Below are 26,158 nucleotides of genomic sequence, written 5' to 3'. Positions count from 1 at the left end.
AATGGTGTTAGTAGATTCCAGGATGAGAATTGGAGAGAAGCTTTTCAGGAATAGTTGAGCACTAAACTGGAGAGTTGAAAATTTAACAATTTGTGAAGTGGCTTATGGTGTCTTAGGGAAGGAAGTCAGGACTACAGCTAGGAATATTAGTGAAAAAGCTCTATGTTTAATTGTGATAAGGGGCTTGTACAAGAATTATCTGAGTGATAGATTATATGAAAACAAAAGGAATGTAAAGAAAGTGGAGAAAGCATTAAAATATGAACTAAGGAGGCGTGAAGCACCAAACCGTCTGGGGCCAACACAGCTAATCCCGCTCCTCGTCCGTCCCAATCTATCCAAAGCCTTCCACTGTACACCCTACCCAGGAAGCTCCCATTTCCTTTAAATATCTACTTATAACATCCTCCCACCCCAAACGCGGACGACCTGCTTTCCGTTTAGCCCTAGAAGGTTCACCGAAAAGGCCAATCTTGGGCAATATGTAATACTTCGTCCGCAGAACGTGCTCTAGCCATCTCAACCTTTCTCTCATTATTGCCCTAGCAATCGGGATTGAACCAAACTTTTCATGCAGCCTACTGTTTGAAATACGATCAGTCACCCGGATACCCAGAACAATCCGTTCAATCTTCATCCGATTTTCGGAGTGCCCATGCTTCCGAGCCATACTTGGCCACTGTCATCACTGTAGCTTCCAATATTATAATCTTGGTTTGCAGACTTATCTTCCTACTCTGACAATTTTTTTTAACTGTGAAAAAAAAAACACCCTGAGCCTTGGCTATAATACTTTTTAGTAGTAGTAGTAGTAGCATTGAATATTATAAATATTTTAATTATGGTTTCTGCCAAGTTTGCCTGTGGAAGTGTTCCAGCTGAATCATCCGTGGGTTTATTTTCCACGTGTTTTGATTTCTGGGAAATAATTTCCACGGAATGGGGAAATTCTGTTCGTTTAATTTTTTAATTTTCGATCCTTACTTTCAGTTGAAAAAATCTGCTTTTTTTGTTTAATCACGAAAAGGCACAAACGATTCTCAGGGGAAAACATTGAAATGCCGCTGATTTTAAATAGCCAGTAGTTTATTTTTCTTTATTCCGAGGTTGAGCCCGTGTAATTTCAAATCTAGGTTTTTATGGTAAGTATTTATGTCATCGAAGTTTGTTTTTATCATACAATGTTCGAAAAAAAATTGTGCAAAATACTCTGATAACAATTTTTGTTATTGATCTTGGGCAAAGCGAATAGTTAATTTAATTTGAGCAAAAAAAAAATGATCGTAGATATCGAAATCATTATAACAAATATAGGAAGTGAAAACATCGCTATATCGTTTAATCGAATTATTGCCCAACACATCCAATCTAAAGCGAAACATCTCGTCGTAAAACTTGTCTAATAACGGACTTGAAGTAAAACAGTAGTTCGCTTTGGATGCATGATCTAATTGTCTATTGGTAGTTTTGCCTCTGCATCGCCTTTGTGAACATAGCGTTAATCAGCCATGCAAGGGAGAATGTGACGTAAATTATGCAAATAAGGTACACAATTTTTCTGAGGTTCTGACCACAACTGATTTGGTGGAAGAAAACGTCTAGTTTTTCTGATATTTGTGTATAGACTTACACTGGAATATAAAGAATCATCTTAAGTGTTTCTTAATACAGTCCAAGTCAAGTTAGCTTAAAAAAATTATTAAGTGGTTGTCAAACAAGCAAATTTATTTGTTAATATTAGTAGCCTTCCTGATTTTTATTTTTGAATTTACAAAGTTGAGAATTATTTAACTTCTTTGATGGGAAAACACAAAAAGAAACATAAAAAGGAAACTTGATCGAATTTGCTTATGAGAACCTCATCTATATTCAGATATTTATAACGAAAGTTTTTGTACAATTTGAATTAAATTAATGATAAAATTGTTTTGCCTTAAGCCAATGCTCTAATTTCTTTTATCCATAAAGACTGTGAATGACTGTCTTATTCCTCGAATAATCACAATTAGGGTTAGATGAAGTTTCCCCTCTGTATTAACCGTTTTTCTTTTTGTTTACAGAATAACAAATTTGAAGTTTTGGGGACGTTGTGAAGTAATAGTCAAGAAAACGTTAAGTTTACTTGAAGAATTGTCTATTGGTTATAGCAGTGTAAGGAAACTGATAAAGCTTGAAGAAATACAGTTCATGTTAAATAATCATACGGTAAGCTTCTGAATCCTGTTTTATGAAGTTTTGGGGACGTTGTGAAATAATTGTTTAGAAAACGTCAAGTTTACTTGAATAATCGTCTATTGGCTATAGCAGTGTAAGAAAACCGATAAAGCGTTAAGAAATACAGTTCATATTAAATAATCGTGAGGTAAGCTTCTGATTCTCTTTTTATTTTGTTAGAAGTTTGGGCGACGTTATGAATAAAAAACATCCATAACAAAATAACAAAAACAAACGTTATGAAAAAACATTATGTTTATTTGAAGAATCTTCTAGCGGGTAATAACAGTGTAAGGAAATTGATAAATCTTTATGGAATACATTTCATACTAAATTATTATATGGAAAACTTCTGATTTGTTTTCTTTTGAAGTTTTGGGAACGTTTTGGGGTAATAGTTAAGAAAATGTTATGGATATAACAGTGTAAGAAAATGATAAATCGTTAGAAATGAAATTTTAAAAGACTATTTTTTAGCTGAAAATAAGGAGCAACATTAAAACTTAAAACGAACAGAAATTATTACATATATGAGGAAGGTTACCCCCTCATGCATGTAATGTAGCTCTACGCTAAAGTTTGACTTTTTCTTTAAATTATTTAAAAATGACTCCTGAAACACAAGGGCTGTTTAATTAAAGTAATTGGCTTTTTAAAAGTTATAAAAAAAACTTTAACGTGAAAGCGTTAATATATATATTTGTATACTTATATATATATATGTATATTTGTTAGAATATATATATTTGTATACTTCCCAATAGCCAATGCTATATGTCAAAAATGGGCAAAGCTCATAGCTTATAGCCATTTTGTCGATGGCTGGGAAGGAGTCAAGTCATCTTCAAAGACATAGTTATTAAATCTTTCGACTTAGTTGAACAAAATGGCTATCTCAAAATTTTGATCGGACGATTCTGAGAAAGAAAGGGGACTAGCTGCCCTAGAAATATTGTTGGACACTTCAAAAGGACACTAGAACTTTTGATTCCCTATAAAATGAGCCCTTTCCTGATCTTGTAAGATAACTAGTTCGATACGATCAGCCCTAAAAAAAAGAAGAAAAAAAGACGCGCATCCGTGAACTTGCTTTTGGCAAAAAATGCAAAATTTCACATGTTGTATATAGGAGCTTGAAAGCTCTACAGTTGGGTTCTCTGATATGTTAAATCTGACGTTGCGATTTTCATTAAGATAATTTAATATTTTAGGGGCGTTTCTCCTTTTTTTTCAAAAATTGGGCAACATATCTCAGGCTTGTAACTTTTGATTGGTTACTTTTATGAATTTTGTATAGTTTGAATAAGCATCAAAATTCGATTCTTTTGAAGTACCCATTGCTGTCGAGTCTGTTGCTTCGAGTTTCGGTTACTATTGAGTCGCATCGCTCTTTACACTAACTGTTCGATACTATTCATGCTGAATAATCACATGGTAAGCTTCTGATTTTTTTTGTCTGAAGTTTTGGGGAAGTTGTGGAATAATAGTTCAGGAAACAATAAGTTTATTTGAAGGGTTGTGTATTGTTTAGAAGTGTAAGGAAATTGATGAGTCTTTATGAAATGCAGCTCATGTTAAGTAACCATATGGTAAGCTTCTGATTTCCTTTTTTGTGGAAGCCAGTGCGAGAGTCAAGAATGTGCCTGAATGGATGGTGAAAGTTTATGAAAAGTTGAATGTATTGATGGATATAAAATTCTTGGCGAAACCAATAGGTTCCATGGCCCCCAAGAAGAAAAAAGAGAAATCGGTCGAACTAAATAAGGCGTATAAAATAAGGCGTCCTTATCGTTGAGTAAGAAAAAATCTAAATTATAACAACTTAAAAAATAGGAAGAAATCTAAAATAAAAAAGGGATAATAGGAAAAGATGAAAGCAGCATGTAAAACTGGTATTCGAAGGTATATATTGGTTTGATGTATTCTTTTGAGGATGCCTTGTTGGTAAAATTGGCCTCAGTTGGCCTCATATACGTAATAATTTCTGTTCGTTTTAAGTTTCAATGTTATTCCTTACTTTCAGTTGAAGTTTTTTTTTTATTTAATTTCTGATGGTTTTTTAAATAATGCTGGGATATACAGTGTCCCCTTCATAGAAATTGTTTTCCCTCTATGAAAAATTTTTCCATGGAAAGATCCTGCCACGTAACCCAGTGTCCCCCCCCCCTCCACCAGAAAAAATCTCCTCTAAAAACGTCTTACCAACAACAAATACTATATGTAAACAATGGGCAAAGTTCATAACTTGCAGCCCATCTCCTGGGGACTGAGGAGTATAAAGCCGGCGTCAAAGACATAGTTATTAGATATTTTGACTATGCTGAAGAAAATGACTTTCAAAATTTTGATCCGGTGACTTTGGGAAAAATGAGCGTGGCAGGGGGCCTAGTTGCCCTCTAGTTTTTTTGGTCTCTTTAAAAGGGCACTAGAACTATTGATTTCCGTTGGAATGAGCCCTCTCGTGAAATTCTTGGACCACTGTGTTGATACGACCACCCACGAAAAAAAAACACACAAAAAACAAATAAACACGCATCCGTGAACTTTCTTCTGGCAAAAAATACAAAATTCCACATTTTTGCAGATAGGAGCTTGAAACGTCTACAGTAGGATTATCTGATACACTGAATCTGATTAAGTTTGACTTTTAAGGGGTGTTTTCCTCTTTTTCGGAAAATAAGGCAAATTTTCTCAGGCTCGATACTTTGGATGGGTAGGACTAAACTTATATATTTAAAATCAACATAAAAATATGATTCTTTTGCTGTATCGATTGGTATCAAAATTCTGTTTTTTTAGAGTTTCGGTTACTATTGAGCCGGGTCGTTCCTTATTCACAGTTCGTTACCACGAACTGTTTGAACACTTAAATGCTTCCAAAACTGAACTTGTAGGGCTCTACAAAGCAAGTGCACAGCAAGGTCTCCGAGACCAGGCCACAGCTGAAAGCCTGTTATTTTTTTCAATTCTGTTAGATGGCTTCATTCTCTTTGACCTGTTTTGCCAGATTTCTCTCCCTCCCCTACCCGGCTGGAAAAATTATCCTGCTAACGCTATGCTAATGCTATTTTGGCAGAAATAGTAGATATTTTAAGAATGTTTGTCAACAACAAGTTCACCCAATCATATTCTCCAAGAACTTTATAAAAGATCTAAAGCCGAACTGGTCTACCATCATAAGAGCAAATAATAACATCTTGAAAAACAGAGGATCCTGTTCAGTACAAAAAAGGAGGAAAAGAATATCACGGATGTTTTACCTCAATACAACAAGGCATCCGCTCTTTACGCTAAAGTTTTTATTGTTTTAAAAAATAGAGTTGTGACAAAGAGTCAAACTTCAGTGTAAAGAGCGGGAAGTTGAGGAGGACAGCCCCATTCATATACGGAATAATTTCTGTTCGTTCTAAGTTTATTGTCGCTCCTTACTTTCAGTAAAAAAATTTGTTTTTTTATTTAAAACTTCTAAAGAATACAAGTTTCACTTTCTTCAAAAGAAATGAAAAATAAGCTATTGCAGATATGAAATTTCCAATTAACAAGGGAGAAGAAGCAAGTTTTTTTAAGGCTTTTGGAAGCTGCTTTGTTTAGTGCTTTTATTTTTACCCTTGAATGCTAAAAATAAGACCTTGTTTGAAAGCCAAGTGTTTCTATTGACCTGCTATATTGTTTCAAACGTTTATGGATGTATTTTTGATTCCATGAGGGTCTTGCCCCGCAAACTCAGATACTATATTTAGCTTTCTGTAAATTACAAAATGTTTTTAGTGGCTATCCTTATCTTTTCGTTCCTACAACGGTTTTCTGATCTTTTTGTTTTCATTCTATCAAAGGTTACTGTCCCCTCCCAAAGGTTGAGGAGGAACACAAACTTTTTCAAAAGATATTGATTGAGATGGAAATTTGATTGGAACAAGCTTTGTAAGAAACGCAATTTCCACCGTCTTGTTTTCTTATAACACCTGTCTATGAACTCTTCAAATATATCTGTTTCCTGGTTACGAATTGGTTCAGCGCCCTATTATTTCTTTTATCTGGGATAAACTCTGTCTGAATTATCAATGTTGGACAAGGTTTCTTAACCCTAGATGAACGAAAAAGTACGCATTTGCTTATAATTTTTTAAATCTTTTTTTTGGGAGGAAGAGGAACGAGCCCTAGCCCCGTGCTCCTCTGTTACAACCCCCTCTCATTCTCCGTCGAAAATTCTGGAACATTAGACATTGTTTTCAGATTCATTCTACCTGATTTTTACCAATTTTTAAGTTCCACTTGTCTGTTTTTAACCTTACTTAGTTTATTTGATGTTTATTTACAGGTATTTTCTGAGTAACTAGGATTAGTCCTTATTAGCAAAATGTTTCATCTTCTAAGTAAAAGTTCGTACTTGATATGTTTTTCTGGCTTGATTTTTTGGTGCTACTCCACTCCTATTGTGTGTATGTTAGGAGTTGACGATATCATGAATTCAGATGTAAGGAATTGAATTCAAATATTGAATTGTTGTTGAAGGTCAAAGCTATCTGCTTTACTAAATATTCTGAATAGTAATTAGCTAATAACTATTAAGCAATTTTGAATGAAACAGATGAAGTCAATAAAATGCTTGTGTTTGAATAAGTTGCAATGGGTACTGATCGATTAGTAAAGGAAAATCCAACTGTGGAAAAATGTATTGGGGAAAGGTGTCAAAACTTGCAAAACCGCGGTCTGGCTGTTTCACTGTCAAACTGTCAAACTGTCACTGTCTGGCTGTTTCACTGTGGGGAGGGTAACGAACTGTAGTAAGGAGCGACCCGGCTCAATAGTAAACGAAACTCTAAAAAACCGAATTTTGATGCTAAAAGATACATCAAAAGAATCGAATTTTCGTGCTAATTCTAAATATATAAGTTTCATTAAATTTAGTCTTTGTCATCCAAAGTTACGAGCCTGAGAAAATTTGCCTTATTTTGGAAAATAGGGGGAAACATCCCCTAAAAGTCATAGAATCTTAACGAAAATCACACCATCGCATTCGGCGTATTGGAGAACCTTATAGCAAAAATCTCAAGCTCCTATGTACAAAAATGTGGAATTTCGTATTTTTTGCCAGAAGACAAATCACGGGTGCGTGTTTATTTGTTTGTTTGTTTTTGTTTTGTTTTCTTTTCCCCGGGGGTCATCCTATCGACCAAGTGGTCCTAGAGTGTCGCAAGAGAGCTCAATCTAATGGAAATGAAAAGTTCTAGTGCCCTTTTTAAGTGACCAAAAAATTGGAGGGCACCTAGGCCCCCTCCCACGCTCAATTTTTTCGCAAAGTCAACGGATCGAAATTTTGAGATAGCCATTTTGTTCCGCGTAGTCGAAAACCATAACAACTATGTCTTTGGGAATGACTTACTCCCCCACAATCCTTGGGGGAGGGGCTGCAAGTTACAAACTTTGACCAGTGTTTACATATAGTAATGGTTATTGGGAAGTGTACAGACGTTTCCAGGGGGATTTTTTTGGTTTGGAGGTGGGGTTGAGGGGAGGGGGTTATGTGGGAGGATCTTTCCTTGGAGGAGTATGTCATGGGGGAAGAAAAATTCAATGAAAAGGGCGCAGGATTTTCTAGCATTACTATAAAAAAAACAATGAAAAAACAAACATGAAAACGTTTTTTCAATTAAAAGTAAGGAGTAGCATTGAAACTTAAAACGAACAGAGATTATTACGCATATGAGGGATTCTAAAAATACTTTAACATAAGGAGCGAGGTATTTAGGAGGAGATAAATACCTCGCTCTTTATGCTAAAGTATTTTTAGTAATTTCAACTATTTATTCTACGGCCTTTTTGATTCAGGGGTCATGGACGAAACTTACGATTTAGTGTAAAGAGCGAGGTATTAACGAGGGTACAAACCCCCTCGTATATATAATAAAAATATAAGAATATAAAAGTTTGTTACGTAAGTTAATTCTTAAGTTACGCATATTTTTTTATTAATAAAAACGTTCGTTAAAAATTAAAAGTTCTAGTTGCCTTTTTAAGTAACCGAAAAATTGGAGGGCAACTAGGCCTCCTTCCCCACCCTTTATTTCTCAAAATCATCTGATCAAAACTAAGCGAAAGCCATTTAGCCAAAAAAAGAATTAATATACAAATTTCATTTTAATAATTTATGTGCGGAGAGCCAAAATTAAACATGCATTAATTCAAAAACGTTCAGAAATTAAATAAAAAAAAACTAGTTTTTTTAACTGAAAGTAAGGAGCAAGATTAAAACTTAAAACGAACAGAAATTACTCCGTATATGAAATGGGTTGTCCCCTCCGCAATCCCTCGCTCTTTACGCTAAAGTTTGACTCTTTGCCACAATTCTACTTCTTAAAACAATTAAAAGCTTTAGCGTAAAGAGCGAGGGATTGCGGAGGGGACAACCCATTTTATATACGGAGTAATTTCTGTTCGTTTTAAGTTTTAATCTTGCTCCTTACTTTCAGTTAAAAAAACTAGTTTTTTTTTTTTATTTAATTCCAAAATATGGCTAGCAGTATGCAGATAAAACATAATATTTGGAGTTTTTGCTCTCTTTAGCAATGAACAAGTCCAATGAAAAAGGCTCTTTACTTTAGATGCATTGGACGCTCCATAGTAATAGTATGCATAAAAATATGCATTAAAGGGTTGGTGGGGAGGGTGGCTTTCACCATGATTGGTGGGAACAACCACTAGGAAATTTTGAAAAATTTGAAACTAAAAAGGTGACCTCTGCTTGAGGAATCAGACTGCACGTCTTCCCTCCCTTCGCTTTGGGATTCCCGCCCTTCTCGTTGACATACCGTGGTTTTGACGATTTTATTTGTTATTACTTGTAATTTACAAATAATTTACCCAATTTAGTTGTTTTCTTTCCAAATTTTCTTCCGACTCGAAATGGCCCACACCCCAAAATAAATGTCTATGTATCTGCCTTCATTAAACCCTTACCCACATTATAAGTTTGGTTCGGTTTTGACTATGATTTAAGGAGAAACAATCTTAGATTCACTGCAGAATAGTTGTTTTGAAGTGATAAAGACCTACATAAACATGATGATGTGTTACAATGTGAATAAAGTGTATAGTTATAATGTTACTACTAATAACTCACCGCAGAACCAAACCGCCTGAGGCTAACACAGCTACGCATCCTCCTCCTCCAACCCTGTCTATCCAAAGCCTCCCACTGTACACCCTACCGAGGAAACTCACCCTCTGCCTCAAAGCCACCCTCTTTATGTGAGTGACAAACTTCTATATTTGTATATTTTATTACGTATATGAGGGGGTTTGCCCTATCTTCAATACCTCGCTCTTTGCACTAAAGCTTAGAATAGATAGTTGAAATTACTTAAAATAATTTAGCGTAAAGAGCGAGGTGTTGTGGAGGAGATGAACCCCCTTGTATGCGTAATAATTTCTGTTTTTTTTTAGGTTTTAGTGCTGAAAATCCTGCGACCCCTTCGTGGAAATTCTCTTCCCTCATGATAAATTCCTCCATAGAAAGATCCTCCCACGTAACCACCTCCCCCAATACCCCCTCCCATCAACATGAAAAAGTCCGTCTGAAAACGTCTGTACACTTCCCAATAACCCTTACTATAGGTAAACAATGGTCAAAGTTCGTAACTTACTGCCACTTCCCCAGGGACTGTGGGGGAATAAGTCGTCCCGAAAGACATAATTGTTAGGATTTCGACTATGTTGAACAAAATGGTATCCCAGAATTTTGATCCGGTGACTTTGGGAAAAATGAGTGTGGGTGGCGGCCTAGGTGTCCTCAAATGTTTTGGTCACTTAACAAGGGCACTAGAACTTTTATTTTCTATTAGAATTATTCCTCTCGCGACATTTCAGGACCACTGGTTTGATATGATCACCCCTGAAAAAACGACAACAAATAAAGACGCATGCGTGAACTTTCTTCTGGCAAAAAATACCGAATTCCATATTTTGTAGATAGGAGCTTGAAACTTCTACAGTAGGGTTCTCTGATACGCTGGATGTGTAGGACTAAACTTGATGAAACATATATTTAAAATCAGTATAAAAATGCGATTCTTTTTATGTAATTATTGGTACTAAAATTCCGTTTTTTAGAATTTCAGTTACTATTGAGCTGGTTTGCTCCTTACTACAGTTCGTTACCACGAACTGTTTGATAGCCCTAGAAAGTGTGGCCGAGAAACCTACTGTTTGAAATACAGCAAGCCGGGTACCCAGAAGAATCCGTTGGCAATTTTTCTGAAAACATCTAGTAAATTTTTATCCGCTTTTTGGAGCGTCCAGGCTTCAGAACCACATTTGACCACTGTCATCACTGTAGCTTCCAATATTCTAATCTTGGTTTGCAGACTTGTTTTCCTATTCTTCCAAACTTTTTTTTAACTCTGGAAAAACATCCTGAGTTTTCCAGGAGAAACTTCCAAACTTCCAGGAGAGTTTTTCCTCCCTATTTGATTCCGTGGTCTCCCATTGCCTTTCCTGTGCTCCTTAAGACAAAGTCCATCAAAATGATCCATATAAAAGAGGGATAGAACACAACCCTGCTTAATTTCTGATTTAACGCAAAACCTGCTGCTAACCGCACCAACCGCATTCAGCGTATCAGAGAACCCTATAGCAAAAATTTCCAGCTCCTGTCTACAAAAATGTGGAATTTCGTATTTTTGTCAGAAGACAGATCATGGGTGCGTGTTTATTTGTTTTTTTTTTTTTGTTTTTTTTTCCTAGGGGTCATCGTATCGACCAAGTGGTCCTAGAATGTCGCAAGAGGGCTCATTCTAACGGAAATGAAAAGTTCTAGTGCCCTTTTTAAGTGACCAAAAAAATCAGAGGGCACCTATGCCCCCTCCCATTGAGATAGTCATTTTGTTCCGCATGTTCGAAAACCATAATAACTATGTCTTTGGGATGACTCACTCCCCCACAGTCCCTGGGGGAGAGGCTGCAAGTTACAAACTTTGTCCAGTGTTTACATACAGTAATGCTTATTGGGAAGTGTACATACGTTTTAAGGTGGATTTTTTTGGTTTGGGGGTGGTGTTGAGGGGAGGGGGCTATGTGTGAGGATCTTTCCTTGGAGGGATATGTCATTAGGGAAGAGGAATTCAATGTAAAGGGTGCGGGATTTTCTAGCATTGCTATAAAAAAACAATGGAAAAATAAACATGAAAAAGTTTTGTCAACTGAAAGTAAGGAGTAGCATTAAAACTTAAAACGAACTATTAAAGACTATTTAAAAACATTAAAGACTATTAAACATTAAAAGACTATTACGCATGTGAGGGGTTCTAAAAATACTTTAGCATAAAGAGCGAGGTGTTTAGGAGGAGATAAATATCTTGCTCTTTATGCTAAAGTATTCTTAGTGATTTCAACTATTTATTCTACGGCCTTTCTGATTCAGGGGTCATTCTTAAAGAATTGGGACAAAACTTCTGATTTAGTGTAAAGAGCGAGGTATTAACAAGGAGACAAACCCCCTCATATACACAATAAAAATATAAGAATATAAAAGTTTGTTACGTAAGTTAATTCTTAAGTTCCGTATGTTTTTTACTAATAAAAACCTTCGTTAAAAATTAAAAGTGCAAGTTGCCTTTTTAAGTAACCGAAAAATTTGAGGGCAGCTAGGCCTCCTTCCCCACACCTTATTTCTCAAAATCATCTGATCAAAACTAAGAGAAAGCCATTTAGCCAAAAAAAGAATTAATATACAAATTTTATTTTAATAATTTTTGTGCGGAGAGACAAAATCAAAAATGTATTAATTCAAAAACTTTCAGAAATTAAATAAAAAAACTAGTTTTTTTTTACTGAAAGTAAGGAGCGATATTACTCCGTATACGAAATGGGTTGTTCCCTCTGCAATCCCTCGTTCTTTACGTTAAAGTTCGACTCATTGCCACAATTCTAATCTTTAAAACAATTAAAAGCTTTAGCGTAAAGAGCGAGGGACTGCAGAAGGGACAACCCATTTCATATACGGAGTAATTTCTGTCAGCTTTAAGTTTTAATTTCGCTCCTTACTTTCAGTTAAAAAAACCTGGTTTTTTTTTAATTCTCGTACATAGCACAAACCACTTTAATGTATTTGGCTTTGAATGTATTTAAGGTCTATTCACTTTAAATGTATTTGGAAACATTTTGTTTCTTTTCAAACAGTTCGTGGTAACGAACTGTAGTAAGGAGCGACCCGGCTCAATAGTAACCAAAACTCTAAAAAATGATAGCAATAGCTACATCAAAAGAATCGCATTTTAATGCTGATTTTAAATATATGAGTTTCATCAAGTTTAGTCTTACCCATCAAAGGTTAATAGCCTGAGAAAATTTGCGTTATTTTAGAAAATAGGGGGGAAACACCCCCTAAAAGTCATAGAATCTTAATGAAAATCACACCATCAGATTCGCCGTATCAGAGAACCCTACTGTAAAAGTTTCAAGCTCGTATCTACAAAAATGTGGAATTTTGCATTTTTTGCCAGAAGGCAGATCACGGATGCGTGTTTATTTGTTGTTTTTGTTTTTTTTTCCCAGGGGTGATCGTATCGACCCAGTTGTCCTAGAATGTCGCAAGAGGGCTCATTCTAACGGAAATAAAAAGTTCTAGTGCCCTTTTTAAGTGACCAAAAAAATTGGAGGGCACTTAGGCCCCCTCCCACGCTAATTATTTTCCCAAAGTCAACGGATCAAAATTCAGAGATAGCCATTTTATTCAGCGTAGTCGAAAAACCTTATAGCTATGTCTTTGGGGACGACTTACTCCCCCACAGTCCCCGTGGGACGGGCAACAAGTTACAAACTTTGACCAGTGCTTATATATAGTAATGGTTATTGGGAAGTGTACAGGCGTTTTCAGGAGGATTTTTTTTTGGTTGGGGGAGGGGTTGAGAAGAGGGGGATATGCTGGGGGAACTTTCCATCGAGAATTTGTCATTGGAGAAGAAAATTTCCATGAAGGGAGAGCAGGATTTACTAGCATTATTTAAAGAAACAATTAAAAAATAAATATGGAAGTAAGGAACAGCATTAAAACTTAAAACAGAAACAGAAATTATTACCCAAATGAGGGGCTCACCTCCTTCTAATACCTCGCTCTTTACGCTAAAGTATTTTTAGTAATTTCAATTATTTATTCTACGGCTTTTGTGATTCAGGGGTCATTCTTAATGAATTGGGACAAAATTTAAGCTTTAGTGTAAAGAGCGAGGTACTGACGAGGAGGCGAACCCCCTCATATATGTAATAAAAACATGAGAATACAAAAGTTCTTTACGTAAGCCAATTTATAAGTTACGTAAATCTTTTACTAATAAAAAGATTCGTAATACATTAAAAGTTCTAGTTGCCTTTTTAATTAACCAAAAAATCGGAGGGCAACTAGGCTTCCTCCCCCGCTCTTTTTTTCTCAAAATCAGTCGATCAAAATTATGAGAAAGCCATTTAGCCAAAAAAAAAAAAAAAAAAATGCAAATTTCGTTTTGATTATTCCTCTGCGGAGAGCCAAAATCAAAACATGCATTGATTCAAAAACGTTCAGAAATTAAATAAAAAAAAAGTTTTTTTTGACTGAAAGTAAGGAGCGACATTAAAACTTAAAACGAACAGAAATTACTTCGTATATTAAAGAGGCTGCTTCCTCATCAACGCCCCGCTCTTTGCGCTAAATTTTTTTACTGTTTTAAAAAGAAGAATTGAGAGAAAGAGTCAAACTTTAGCGTAAAGAGCGGGGCGTTGATGAGGAAGCAGCCTCTTTTAAATACGAAGTAATTTCTGTTCGTTTTAAGTTTTAGTATCGCTCCTTACTTTCAGTTGAAAAAACTTGTTTTTTTTTAATTTAATTTCATTCATAAATCTTGGCTTCATTGTCAATATGGTTACTTTTCTGTTGATATTTTTGTAAAAAGTGGACCTCTTTATAGCACTTGGTATCTACTAAGTGACATATAGCGATCGCAAGTTCTGTTGGTCTCTCGGGCCCGGTTTTGCTAGTTTTGGCACTTCCAGGTAAGCTAGGACGATGAAATTTGGCAGGTATCAGACCACATTAAATTAGAAATTGTCTTTTCCCCGATTCAACCATCTGGGGGGAGTGGGGGGACAGTTAAATTGGAGTGGAGGAATCGGGATGAAGCTTGGTAGATAGAATAAGCAAATGTCCTTGATACGTGATTGACGTAACTGTACCGGATTTGTTCTCTTTGGGGGAGTTGGGGGGAGGGGTTCAGTGATTTGGCGAGTTGTGTGCTTCTGGACGTGCTAGGACGATGAAAATTGGTAGGGGTGTCTGGGAGCTGCACAAATTGACTTGATAAAGTCGTTTTCCCAGATTTGACCATCTGGGGGCTAAAGGGAGAGGAAAAAATAGAAAAATTAGGTATTTATAGCTTACGAGTGGGTGAACGGATCTTAATGAATTTTGATATTTAGAAGGACATCGTGACTCAGAGCTCTTATTTTAAATCCTGACCGGCATTTAATCTCTGATTTTCATTTTAAATCAATCTATTGATTCATAGAATTTTGTTAGAGCTCATACTATGTGAGCTCTTGGCTCTTAACTCTTCTGGCCTCGTCACAAGTGCCACATCAGCTCTCAGCTCTTGTTCTAGTTTAGGCACTTCCAGGTAAGATAGGACGATGAAATTTGGCAGACTTATCAGGAACTAGACCAGATTAAATTAGAAACTGTTTTTTTTCCCGATTCGACTATCTCAGGGGGGGGGCAGTGGGGGTACGGTTAAATCGGAATTAGTGGGAAAAATGAGGTATTTTTAACTTACGAACGGGTGATCGGATCTTAATTAAATTTGAAATCTAGAAGGATATCGTGTCTCAGAGTTCTTATTTTGAATCCCTACGGATCCGGTGACATTGGGGGGAGTTCGGGGAGGGACCTAAAATCTTGGAAAACGCTTAGAGTGGAGGGATCGGGATGAAACTTGGTGGGAAAAATAATCAGAAGTCTTAGATACGTGATTGACATAACTGGAACGGATCCGCTTTATGGGGGAGTTGGGGGAGAGGTTAATTCTGGAAAATTAGAAAAAAGAGGTATTTTTAACTTACGAAGGAGTGATCGGATCTTAATGAAATTGATGTTTAGAAGGATCTTGTGCTTTAGAGCTCTTATTTTAAATCCAGACCTGATCCGATGACATCGGGGGGAGCTGGAGGGGGAAACCGGAATTCTTGGAAAACGTGAAAATTGAGGTATCTTTATCTTACGAATCAGTGATCGCATCTTAATGAAACTTGATATATAGAAGGATCTTATGTCCCAGATGCTCCATTTTCGATTCGAATTGGATCCAGCGAAATAGGGGGTTGGGGGGGGCAGATATCTGGGAAACTGGAAATTTTGGGGAACGCGTAGAGTGGAGAGATCGGGATGATCTTTCAAATGTCGTAGATACGTGATTGACGTAACCGTACTGGATCCGCTCTCTTTGGGGGACTTAGGGGGTGGGGTCCAGTGCTTTTGCGAGTTTGGTGCTTCTGGATGTGCTAGACGATGAAAATTGGTAGGCGTGTCAGGGAGCTGTACAAAGTGACTTGATAAAGTCGTTTTCCCCGATTCAACCATCGGGGGCGGGGGGTGCTGAAGGGAGAGGAAAAATTAGAAAAAATGAGGTATTTATAACCTACGAGTGGGTGATCTGATCTTAATGAATTTTGATATTTAGAAGGACCTCGTGACTCAAAGCTCTTATTTTAAATACCGACCGGCATTAAGCCTCTGATTTTCCTTTTAAATTAATCTATTGATACTTAGAATTTTGCTAGAACTCATATCATACGAGCTCTCGGCTCTTGGCTCTTTCGGCCTCCTCACAAGCGCCATATGAGCTCTTAGCTCTTGTTCACTATTGTCAATTTGTTGTTAGGAAAAATAAGTTTATGAAGTATGCTTTATTATTTTGATGACATTTATTACCGATTGTCTAGATTCAGCTTTAAAGGTGGCGTCAATTTTTCTGGATATTATGAAGGCTTATGACTATTTTGACCCTGACATTTTATTGGTTAATCCCGAGTGAACGCTGGATCATGTTTTAAAAGGTTAAAATTGAAAGCTTCATTTTTTGAAGGAAGAACGCAAAGAGTACAGCTGGGAACAATCTTGTCTAATGAGATAGTAGTGAAATATGATGTGCCATAAGGATCTGTAATGGGTCGCCTATTATTTCTTGCCTATATTAATGATCTTATGAATATTTCAAACAGCTGTCAACGCTAGGGTACAATGGCGCCCAGGCACGGTAAATACTTTCAAATCTTGCCGATGATACTCTTGCCGATATGTTACTACAAATCTTGCCGATACTGTTGATTGGAAAACTAGCATAAAACAAGGGATGCTGATAATCAAAGATGGATGTGAGTGAACAAACTGCTTATTGATCATAAAAAAACAATGTTCATCTTTTACGGGAGAAGTGCAAATTATTATCCTTGGATAGAACGAATTGACTTAGGAAGTGGAAGTATAAAATGGACAAGTATTGTAAAGTATCTTGGCGTCATTATAGATCAGTACCTTAGCTTCAACGATGATGTCACATTTATAAGTACAAAAATAGCTAAAAATATTGGAGCTCTGCGGAAACTGAAGAGTTTTTTCTCCAAAAACGATATTTTTCCAGCCCAAAAAGGTTGTATTTTCCTCGTATTTGTCTATATTTATTGTGTTGTGTAATTGTTTTTTCGTCGACGTTAACTAGCCATTTATACCCGCTCCGTGTGTTGTGAAATAAGGCTATGAGGTTTCTGACCAATGATGTGTCTTTGAGTTCGGTAAGATCTCGTTATATCTATTCAAAAATTCTATCATTTTTTTGATTTGGTTAATTTTAATGTAAATTGGTTTATATATACATTCTTTTCTAAAGTTTTAGAAAAGAATTACCTGAATATTTTTTAGACTCTCATAAGAAAAGGGAACATAGTTATGAAACTAGAAATGTTGAAATGGTTAAAACATCTGTTCCTATTACTACCAGATCTAAGTTTTCCATTAGGTAAATAGGTCCTGAAGACTGGAACTGACTTTCAGCAGAAGTAAAAGGAAAGAAGACCTTGAGGAATTATGTGCTTCTTTGCGATGTATTTGTTTAAACCAATATTCTAGAGACGGATTGATCGAATGATTTTGGAGTGAGTTTATGCTTATGAGTTGTTAAAAGAGAATTTGTTTCATATGTTTTGTGATTGGGTGAGTGTTGGTATGTGTCTGAAATTGTGATGAGCTGTAGGTTATGAGTATGGGAGTGATTCGAGTTCCCTGAAAACATATTGATTTTAGAACTTTTGATTAATTGTTTAGTAGGGGTGGGAGAGGGAAGGAGTGAGGGAATTTTTTTTGCGAGAAAGTGAAATAATAGTTATTCTGTGTTTTTTGGATCGTCCCAGACAGGCTAATTTGCGTCGGGACGTATTGTGAATTTTATGTGGCAATGGTTACTCTTTTTTTGTTAGTATTACATAAAGATTTAAATGTTGTGTTTTTTGTGACCCATTTGTTAATAAGAAAAAAAATATAATTGATGCCCGAGCCACATTATAGCCACACTTATGGTTCAGAAGAAAATTGCGCACAGCTGCGTCTCCAAAGTACTACTACTACTAATAATAATAATAACTCACTGCAGCACCAAGCCACCTGAGGCCACAGCTACGCACGCTCCTCCTCCAGCCCAATCTATTTAAAACCTCCCTCTTTACACCCTCCCAGGAAGTTCCCATTTCCTTTAAATCTTTATTTATGACATCTTCCCAACCCAGACAAGCACGACCTGCTTTCCGTGTAGCCCCAGATGGTTGGCCAAAAAGGACAATCTTCGGTAATCTTTCATCCTTCATCCGTAGAACGTTGCCTAGCCATCTCATCCTTTCTTTCATTATAGCCCTAGAAAGCGGGATTGAACCACATTTTTCGTACAACCTACTGTTTGAAATACGGTCAGTCAACCGGGTACCCAGAACAATCCGTAGGCAATTTCTCCGGAAAACATCTAGTAAATTTTCATCTGTTTTTCGGAGTGCCCATGCTTCAGAGTCATATTTGACCACTGTCATCACTGTAGCTTCCAATATTCTAATCCTGGTTTGCAGACTTATCTTTCTATTCTTTCAGACTTTTTTTTTAACTGTGAAAAAACACCCTGAGCCTTAGCTATTCTACTTTTAACATCTTCAGTGCTTCCACCGTCTTTACTAATAATGCTACCAAGGTAACTGACGCTCCCAACCTGATCAATCTTTTCGTTACCTAATGTCACCTGTTCATCTTCACTTATTCCTAGCCTTAGTGACTTAGTCTCCTTAACATTAATTTTCAAGCCTATTTTAGCACCTTGAACTCGCAAAACCTGTCAAAATTCATTCATTTTGCTCACACTTTCATCTAATATGCTTAAAACGTGCGTAATTCCGTGAGTTGGGCTGTGTTGAATTTTTAAGCCTGATTTCTATGATTTCTACGTATTTTCTCTTTTTAAAAAGAGACTTAAAAGGTTGGATAAGCCATAGAATTAGTAAACTATACCTGGAAATAATCTTGTGTGTTTGTAGGCTTTTAAAATCAATTTTAAGCCTTTTCAATAACTTGTTTCTTTTGTACAATTGTGACGTTAAAATCAATGTAGAACAGAGATACTTCATACAGCCTGGCAGCTGTTTTTTTTAATTAGTTTCTACTTAAAATTATCTGTGAACAATTGGGAATGAACATAATATGGGGCCATTTGCCTTGGGGCTGTGAGGGTTAGGTTAACCCCGGATGCTTTATTGTGGAATTTTTCTTCTAAGTTTCTATGACCGCTCATGATGAACTATGTGGCCTATGAAAACCGCTTGGTCCTTTATTGGGCCCTATTTTCTTTGGTTGGAGGAAATAGGACCTAATATGTTTTTTTTCTGGATTTTCTTCTGAATTGGGCCCCTTTAATTCGCTGGCTTTAAGGGTCATGTCAGCCCTACAGGCATATTTACTGGACCTTTGACTATCTTAAACAGAAGGAACAGAAGGGTCAGGTAGTAAAAAAACACAGCAGGGGGATGGGTTGCCGTTCAATCGCTTTAGTCTCCTGATAAGGGCACTACAACTTCCAATCGAATGAGCATCATCCAAAGTTTCCACGACCATGCCTTTCATAAGAAGGGAAAAGGAAGAAAATGAACAAATAAATAATACATTTCAGGCATATGGCTCTTTGCTTAGCCACGGTAAAGCGCTCCCTCTGTTTCCTAACCACCATACTTCAAAACATATTTAGTACACCGTCGGAACCTGAAGCCTTGTTACTGATCAATCCTTTAATCATTGTCTCTAACTCCTCTTTGCAAAATTAATCTTTTCTCACTTCCAAATTGTTGATAATTTATTCATGAATTTATAAATCGTTTCTTACAACTCTGTAAGGTCTAACACATGCTCAAAATGTTCTTCATATCTCTTTTCAACACTTTCCTTAATCAGCAATTTGAGGCCCCGTTCCTATCTTTAACTAGGACAAGTCCAGACTGACTGCTTCCTCAATGACTACCGAACTTAATTCTATGAATATAATTCGTAAGTTATTCCAAAGATTTTATGAAAACGTTCAAATGTAAGACTATTAAAGTTCTATCTGAAAACGAGAAGAAGAAAAACTCTTAAACAGTACGCCATACCTTCAAATTTACGTAGCTGCAGTGGCTATCTTACAATTGAATAATTTAGACTAGTTGAGCCAGATGGTTTTGAATAGGCTCTTTATCTATGTTTTTCACTTGAAGTCTATGCGGCTTGTCAAATATATTTGACTTATACCTAAGCCACGGTATAGTCAAACATATTGACAAATATAATGACATATTGACAAGATTTACGAATGAAAATTAAAATGTAGGGATTCTGCAAGAGTTGATATTGCCTTTAATTTTTATGTGAGGATTTTCTGATCTGTGAGATTGGCATCCCTTTTTTTATGAAATCCGTATAATTGAGAATGATTTTGGTCACATGTTGTCCTCAAACTTCTTAACAAAAGTAAAATATAAGGTCTGAGATCACACTGTTTTGATAATGCGACGAAGAATAACAATGACACGAATCTGAGGAAGTATGTATGGCAGTAGATAATTGATCAGAGAAAGACAAATAACAGAATAGCCTTTAATAACATCAGATAACCGAAAATAGAGCAAAAACATCTTACTAAGAAAAAACTTTCTTTTATTTAGATTCAAAGAAATCTTTGGTCCAAGTGTTGATAATTTAATCACCTAAGTATAACGAAAAATAAAATTTTTAAGGTTTGAAACATTCATTGGCAGCTCTTGTTTAGTTTTATCTGGTTTTAATCCAGCCACTTTCTGTGCTAAAAAAGGCACTGGAACTAAAAAGAGTACTAGAACTTTCAATGTTCAGTTGGATTTGGCTCCTCCAAGTTTATATAATCACTCCTTCTATGCTAAGTGGCTTTTATAAAATAGGAATGATTGATAGGTCTGATAGGTGTGATTATAGTGTGGATCGTTCATGAATGTGAACATGCTACTATAGTCATTTGATTATAATTCACTAAAGTCTAAAATACTTTCGTAGTTCCAGACAGAGAAACTTTCTTGTTACCTTTATATTATGGGACTGCTGTTCAATGCTGGAGTTGGCAAATATTTCAGTTCAAGTTTTAGCTTAGTTTCTTATCTGGACTTGACCTGAGGTTTTCATGGTTGTGAAAAAAAGGAAATTTCTTTCGACCAAACAGAGAAGTCACTTTTTTTTTTTACTATTGCGTCCCTTTGTGGAATAAAATGCCGATATCTACCACTTTGATTTTGGACAGCGAACAATTTAGGGGTTCATTAGCGCAGACAAAATATTGAACAACAAAGATCTGGATATAAATAGAATTTCTAAGCTTAAATCAGCTGTATCTAGTCAAGTCGGCCGTATTTTATGCTGAAGAGTGACTTCAAAATTTATCAAAGCTAAAAGTTCAAGCTCTAATTGAACTGGAAGGGAATTTTTCTGGATGTAATGGAGAAAGAAATTCGTTCTTATGCTATTTGCTTTAGAAGAGGGGACAAACAAGACTGGTACCTTAGGATAAAATTGAATTTTAATAGCTTTTTGTTAATCCAGGAAGATGTTAAGTTAGTTGATAGGTTCGCTTAGATACGTTTTTCTTGATCTTTCTTCCACTTTTTTTATTATTAATTTTTTTTTGTTCTGAGACTTTGACAGTTAAACGGCCAGATTTCTGACAGTCAAATTCCGATAAAGGAACAGCTCCCGCTGCCAAGACATGTTTCGAAACCTTAAAAATCTATTTTTTGTTAGTTCTAGATCACGAAATTATCAACATTTGGAAAAAAAATTCTTCAAATCTTAAAAAAAGAAAGCTTTTTCAGTAAGATGTTTTTGCTCTATTTTTTTTCTCTGATCAAACATATCTTCACCACCATGCATATTTCCTCAGATTCGTGTCATTGTTATTCTTCGTCGTGTTCTCAAGACAGTGTGTTTTCAACTTTATATTTTACTTATATCATCAAGTTTACGGGCAGTATGTGGCCAAAGCCGTTCTCGATTACAGAGATCTTATAAACAAAAAGCATGTAAATCTCATGGATCAGAAAAATTTCATACAAAATTCAAGGCAATATCAGTTCTTCCAGAGTCCTTACGTTTTAATCAAACAGTTCGTGGTAACGAACTGTAGTAAGGAGCGATCCGGCTCAATAGTGAACGAAACTTTAAAAAATGGGATTTTGGTACTAATAGATACATCAAAAGAATCGGATTTTTAAGTGACCAAAAACATTGAAGGGCCCCTAGACCCCCTCCCACGCTCATTTTTTCCCAAAGTCAGCAGGTCAAAATTCTGAGACAGCCATTTTGTTCAGCATAGTCGAAAAACCTAATAACTATGCCTTTGGGGACGACTTACTCCCTCACAGTCCCCGGGGGAGGGGCTACAAGTTACAAACTTTCACCAGTGTTTTTATATAGTAATGGTTATTGGGAAGTGTACAGACGTTTTCAGAGGATTTTTTCTGGGATAGGGAGATGGTTGAGAGGAGGGGGTTACATGGGAGGATCTTTCCGTGGAGGAATTTGTCATGGAAGGAGAGAATTTCCACAAAGGGGGTCCATGATTTTCTAATATTATTTAAAAAAAAAAAACAATTAAAAGCGTTATTAATGAAACAATGAAAAGCATTTAAACAAAACGAACGGAAATTATGATGCGTATGAGGGGCTCATCTCCTCCTAAATACCTGCTCTTTACGCTAAAGTATTTTTAGTAATTTCAACTATTTCTCCTACGGCCTTTGTGATTCAAGGGTCATTCTTAAAGAATTGGGACAAAATTTAAGCTTTAGTGTAAAGAGCAAGGTATTAAAGAGGGGGCAAACCCCCTCAAATTCGTAATAAAATATACGAATATAAAAGTTCGTTGCGAAAGTTAATTCGTATGTTAGGCTACGTATATTTTTTTACTAATAGTAGATTTGAGATGAAGAGTCAAACTTTAGCGCAAAGAGCGGGGGGTCGAGGAGGGAACAGCCCCTTTCATATACAGAGTAATTTCTGTTCGTTTTAAGTTTTAATGTCGCTCCTTACTTTCAGTTGAAAAAACTTGTTTTTTTTTTAATTTAATTTCATTCATAAAGCTTGGCTTCACTGTCAATATGTTTGACTGTGCCGTGGCTTGGGTATAAGTCAAATATATACTTGACTAGCCACAGAGACTTTAGATGAAAAACATAGATGACGAGCCTATTTAAAACCATCTGGTTCAACTAGGCTAAATTATCCAATTGTAAGATAGCCTCTTCACCTAGACAAATTTTGGAGGCATGACATTCTGTTTTAGACGTTGTTCTTCTTCTTGTTTTCAAATAGAACTTTAATAGTCTTAAATCTGAAATTGTTCGTAAAATCTGAATAATTTACGAATTTAATAGCCTAATTTAAAGCCGAAATAAAAACCTAAAACTTGGAAAACACTTAGGGTGGAGGGATCGGGATGAAACTTGGTGGGAAAAATAAGCACAAGTCATAGATACATGATGGACATAACCGGAACAGATCTGCTCTCTTTGGGGTAGTTGGGGGGGGGGGGTTAATTCTGAAAAATTAGAAAAAATGAGGTATTTTTAACTTACGAACGGGTGATCATTTTTCTTCTTCTTGTTTTCAAATAGAACTTTAATACTCTTAAATCTGAAAGTGTTCGTAAAATGTGAATAATTTACGAATTTAATAGAATTTATAAAATTCGTTGTAAAGAAGGATACTACAAATGAGTCACCATTGTTTGCTACTCTTTCCTCGAGAAAATGGAGGGTTTCCCAGGAAATGCATGTAACATTGAAAGGTCCCAATGACCAATGGTCGATAGACAACTTTCAATATGTTTTACCTAAGGTAGGTGATGTATTTGCAATTTTACACCTTTAAAGTGATAATAGTATGCATAGAAGCAGATTTTTTGTCGAAATATTTATTTTATTTTAAAATTTCATGTTTTATTCTTTACAAAAGGCACTAGATATAGCGACTTCCTTTAGAATGAGTTCTTAAACAACTCTTTATGATGTTTCAGTGCCCCGATAGTAGGAGAGAAAAAAATTGAAAAAGGACAAATCAGTGCTACCCTTGCAAAAAAGTGATTTCCCTTGCCAGAGGACTGTAATTTCCTGTACTTTTTGGCAATGGCGATTCTAATGGTGACTTTTGATTTCGATCCGTAATATTGTCAAAACAATTGATTATAGGGTACTACGTGGCAAAGTCCTTTCTTTACTAGGCAAAATAGTAGACATTGGTGAGATCACTTTAATTTTTTGGAGGGTTTCTCCCTCTTTTTCAAAAGGTTGGCGTGTTTTTCAGGCTCATATATATTATTGAGTAATTATAGGAAAAAATCAAATAAAAGCGGAGCTATATTAAATCCAAAGACGAGTGTAGGTTAAATTATAAAATTTAATTGAAACTTATATCAAACAGAAGTTTAACTGTATCAATTGTCAATTTTGAAAAAAAGAGAAATCAGTAGGGCTAACACCTCGTATCACTTTTCAATTCTTCAAGTTCATATGGTTTTTCATCAGCGTTGGTTTTCATATGCCTAGTTAAATTGCTCTTGATAGAAAATTTATTTTTGCATGTTTCACATTCATAGGGTTTTTCTCCACTGTGAATTCTCATATGCACAGGCAAATGGGACTTGACAGAAAATTTCTTTTTGCATGCTTCGCATTCATAGGGTTTTTCTCCATTGTGAGTTTTCATATGCTTAGCCAAACTGGACTTGATGGAAAATTCCATTTTGCATGTTTCACACCCATAGGGTTTTTCACCAGTGTGCGTTCTCATATGCTCAGTCAAAACATAGTTTGAGGACAATTTCTTTTTGCATATGTCACATTCATATGGTTTTTCACCAGTATGAGTTCTCATATGATTAGCCAAATAAAACTTTGTAGAAAATTTCTTTTTGCATGTTTCACATTAATATGGTTTTTTACCAGTATGGGTTCTCATATGCACAGCCAAATTGGACTTGATAAAAAATTTCATTTTGCATGTTTCGCATTCATAGGGTTTTTCTCCATTGTGAGTTTTCATATGCTCAGTCAAACAGGACTTCCTAGAAAATTCTTTTTTGCATGTTTCACATCCAAAGGGTTTTTCACCAGTGTGCATTCTCATATGACTAGCCAAATAGGACTTGCTAGAAAATTTCTTTTTGCATGTTTCACATTCATAGGGTTTTTCACCAGTATGTTTTCTCATATGCACAGCCAAATTGGACTTGATAGAAAATTTCTTTTTGCATGCTTCGCATTCATAGGGGTTTTCTCCATTGTGAGTTTTCATATGCTCAGTGAAACAGAACTTGATAGAAAATTTCATTTTGCATGTTTCACATCCATAGGGTTTTTCACCAGTGTGCGTTCTCATATGCTCAGTTAAAGCAAACTTTGAAGACAATTTCTTTTTGCATACGTCACATTCAAATGGTTTTTCACCAGTATGGGTTCTCATATGACTAGCCAAAATGGACTTGGTAGAAAATTTCATTTTTGCATGTTTCGCATTCATATGGTTTTTCTCCACTGTGAATTCTCATATGCACAGGCAAATGCGACTTGTTGGAAAATTTTCTTTTGCATGTTTCACATTCATATTGTTTTTCTCCACTGTGAATTCTCATATGCACAGCCAAGTTGAACTTCGAAGAAAACGTCTTCTTGCATTCTTCACATTCATAGTATTTTTTTTCCATTTTGAGTTCTCATATGCCTAGCCAATCTGTGCTTCACAAATACTTCAATATATTTTGACAATGGATTAAAGCATTTCGAAAACCTTAAAACAGAAAACCAAAAGGTTGAAGTTTATTAGAAATTGTTGAAGTTTAGAATGCTTGCTGCTCAAAGAAAATTTGTCAGAATGTCAATTAATGGTCAAAAAGAATTATCCTAATATGTTACCAAAAATTGAACACCAGGACCAAACACTGGAGCAACGTAAAACCAGGCTTGCAGCTCAAAGAGAGAGGGCCAAACTAAAAACTAAAAAAGAAAAAAACTAAAATATGACGCCAAAAAAAATTAAAAAAAGGAAAAAACTGTAATAAAAGATAAAAAAGGGAACACCAGAGCAGAACACCAGAATAAATATTCATAGAACTAAGTTCATTTGGTAGTCATTAAGGAAGCAGTCACCCCGGACTTGTTCCAGTTAAAGATAGGAATCGGTTCTAAAATTGCTAATTATGAAAAGTGTTAAAAAGAGATAAGTAGAACATTTTAAACCTTACTGAGCTGTAGGAAATGATCAGTAAATTTTCAACAATTTGAAAGTGACGGAAGATTAATTTTACAAGGAGGAGTTAGAGACAGTACTAAAAGGATTGAACAGTAACAA

At 35.8% G+C, this 26,158-nt stretch overlaps 1 protein-coding gene across 1 annotated transcript in view; it reads left to right on the top strand.

Annotated features, from left to right (window-relative positions):
* LOC136027124 (exportin-7-like) overlaps window positions 1-26,158 on the top strand; it is a gene marked incomplete in the record, with an annotated part of 197,101 nt that overhangs the window by 73,756 nt on the left and 97,187 nt on the right. The window contains 1 exon segment of the mRNA XM_065704079.1: window positions 2,061-2,205. Coding sequence (XP_065560151.1) covers window positions 2,061-2,205 — 145 coding nt within the window.

Source organism: Artemia franciscana, chromosome 5 (genome assembly GCF_032884065.1).
Source record: "Artemia franciscana chromosome 5, ASM3288406v1, whole genome shotgun sequence".
Taxonomy (NCBI): domain Eukaryota; kingdom Metazoa; phylum Arthropoda; class Branchiopoda; order Anostraca; family Artemiidae; genus Artemia; species Artemia franciscana.
The sequence above is the reverse complement of the archived record's forward strand: the minus strand, read 5'-3'. Positions and strand labels throughout refer to the sequence as shown.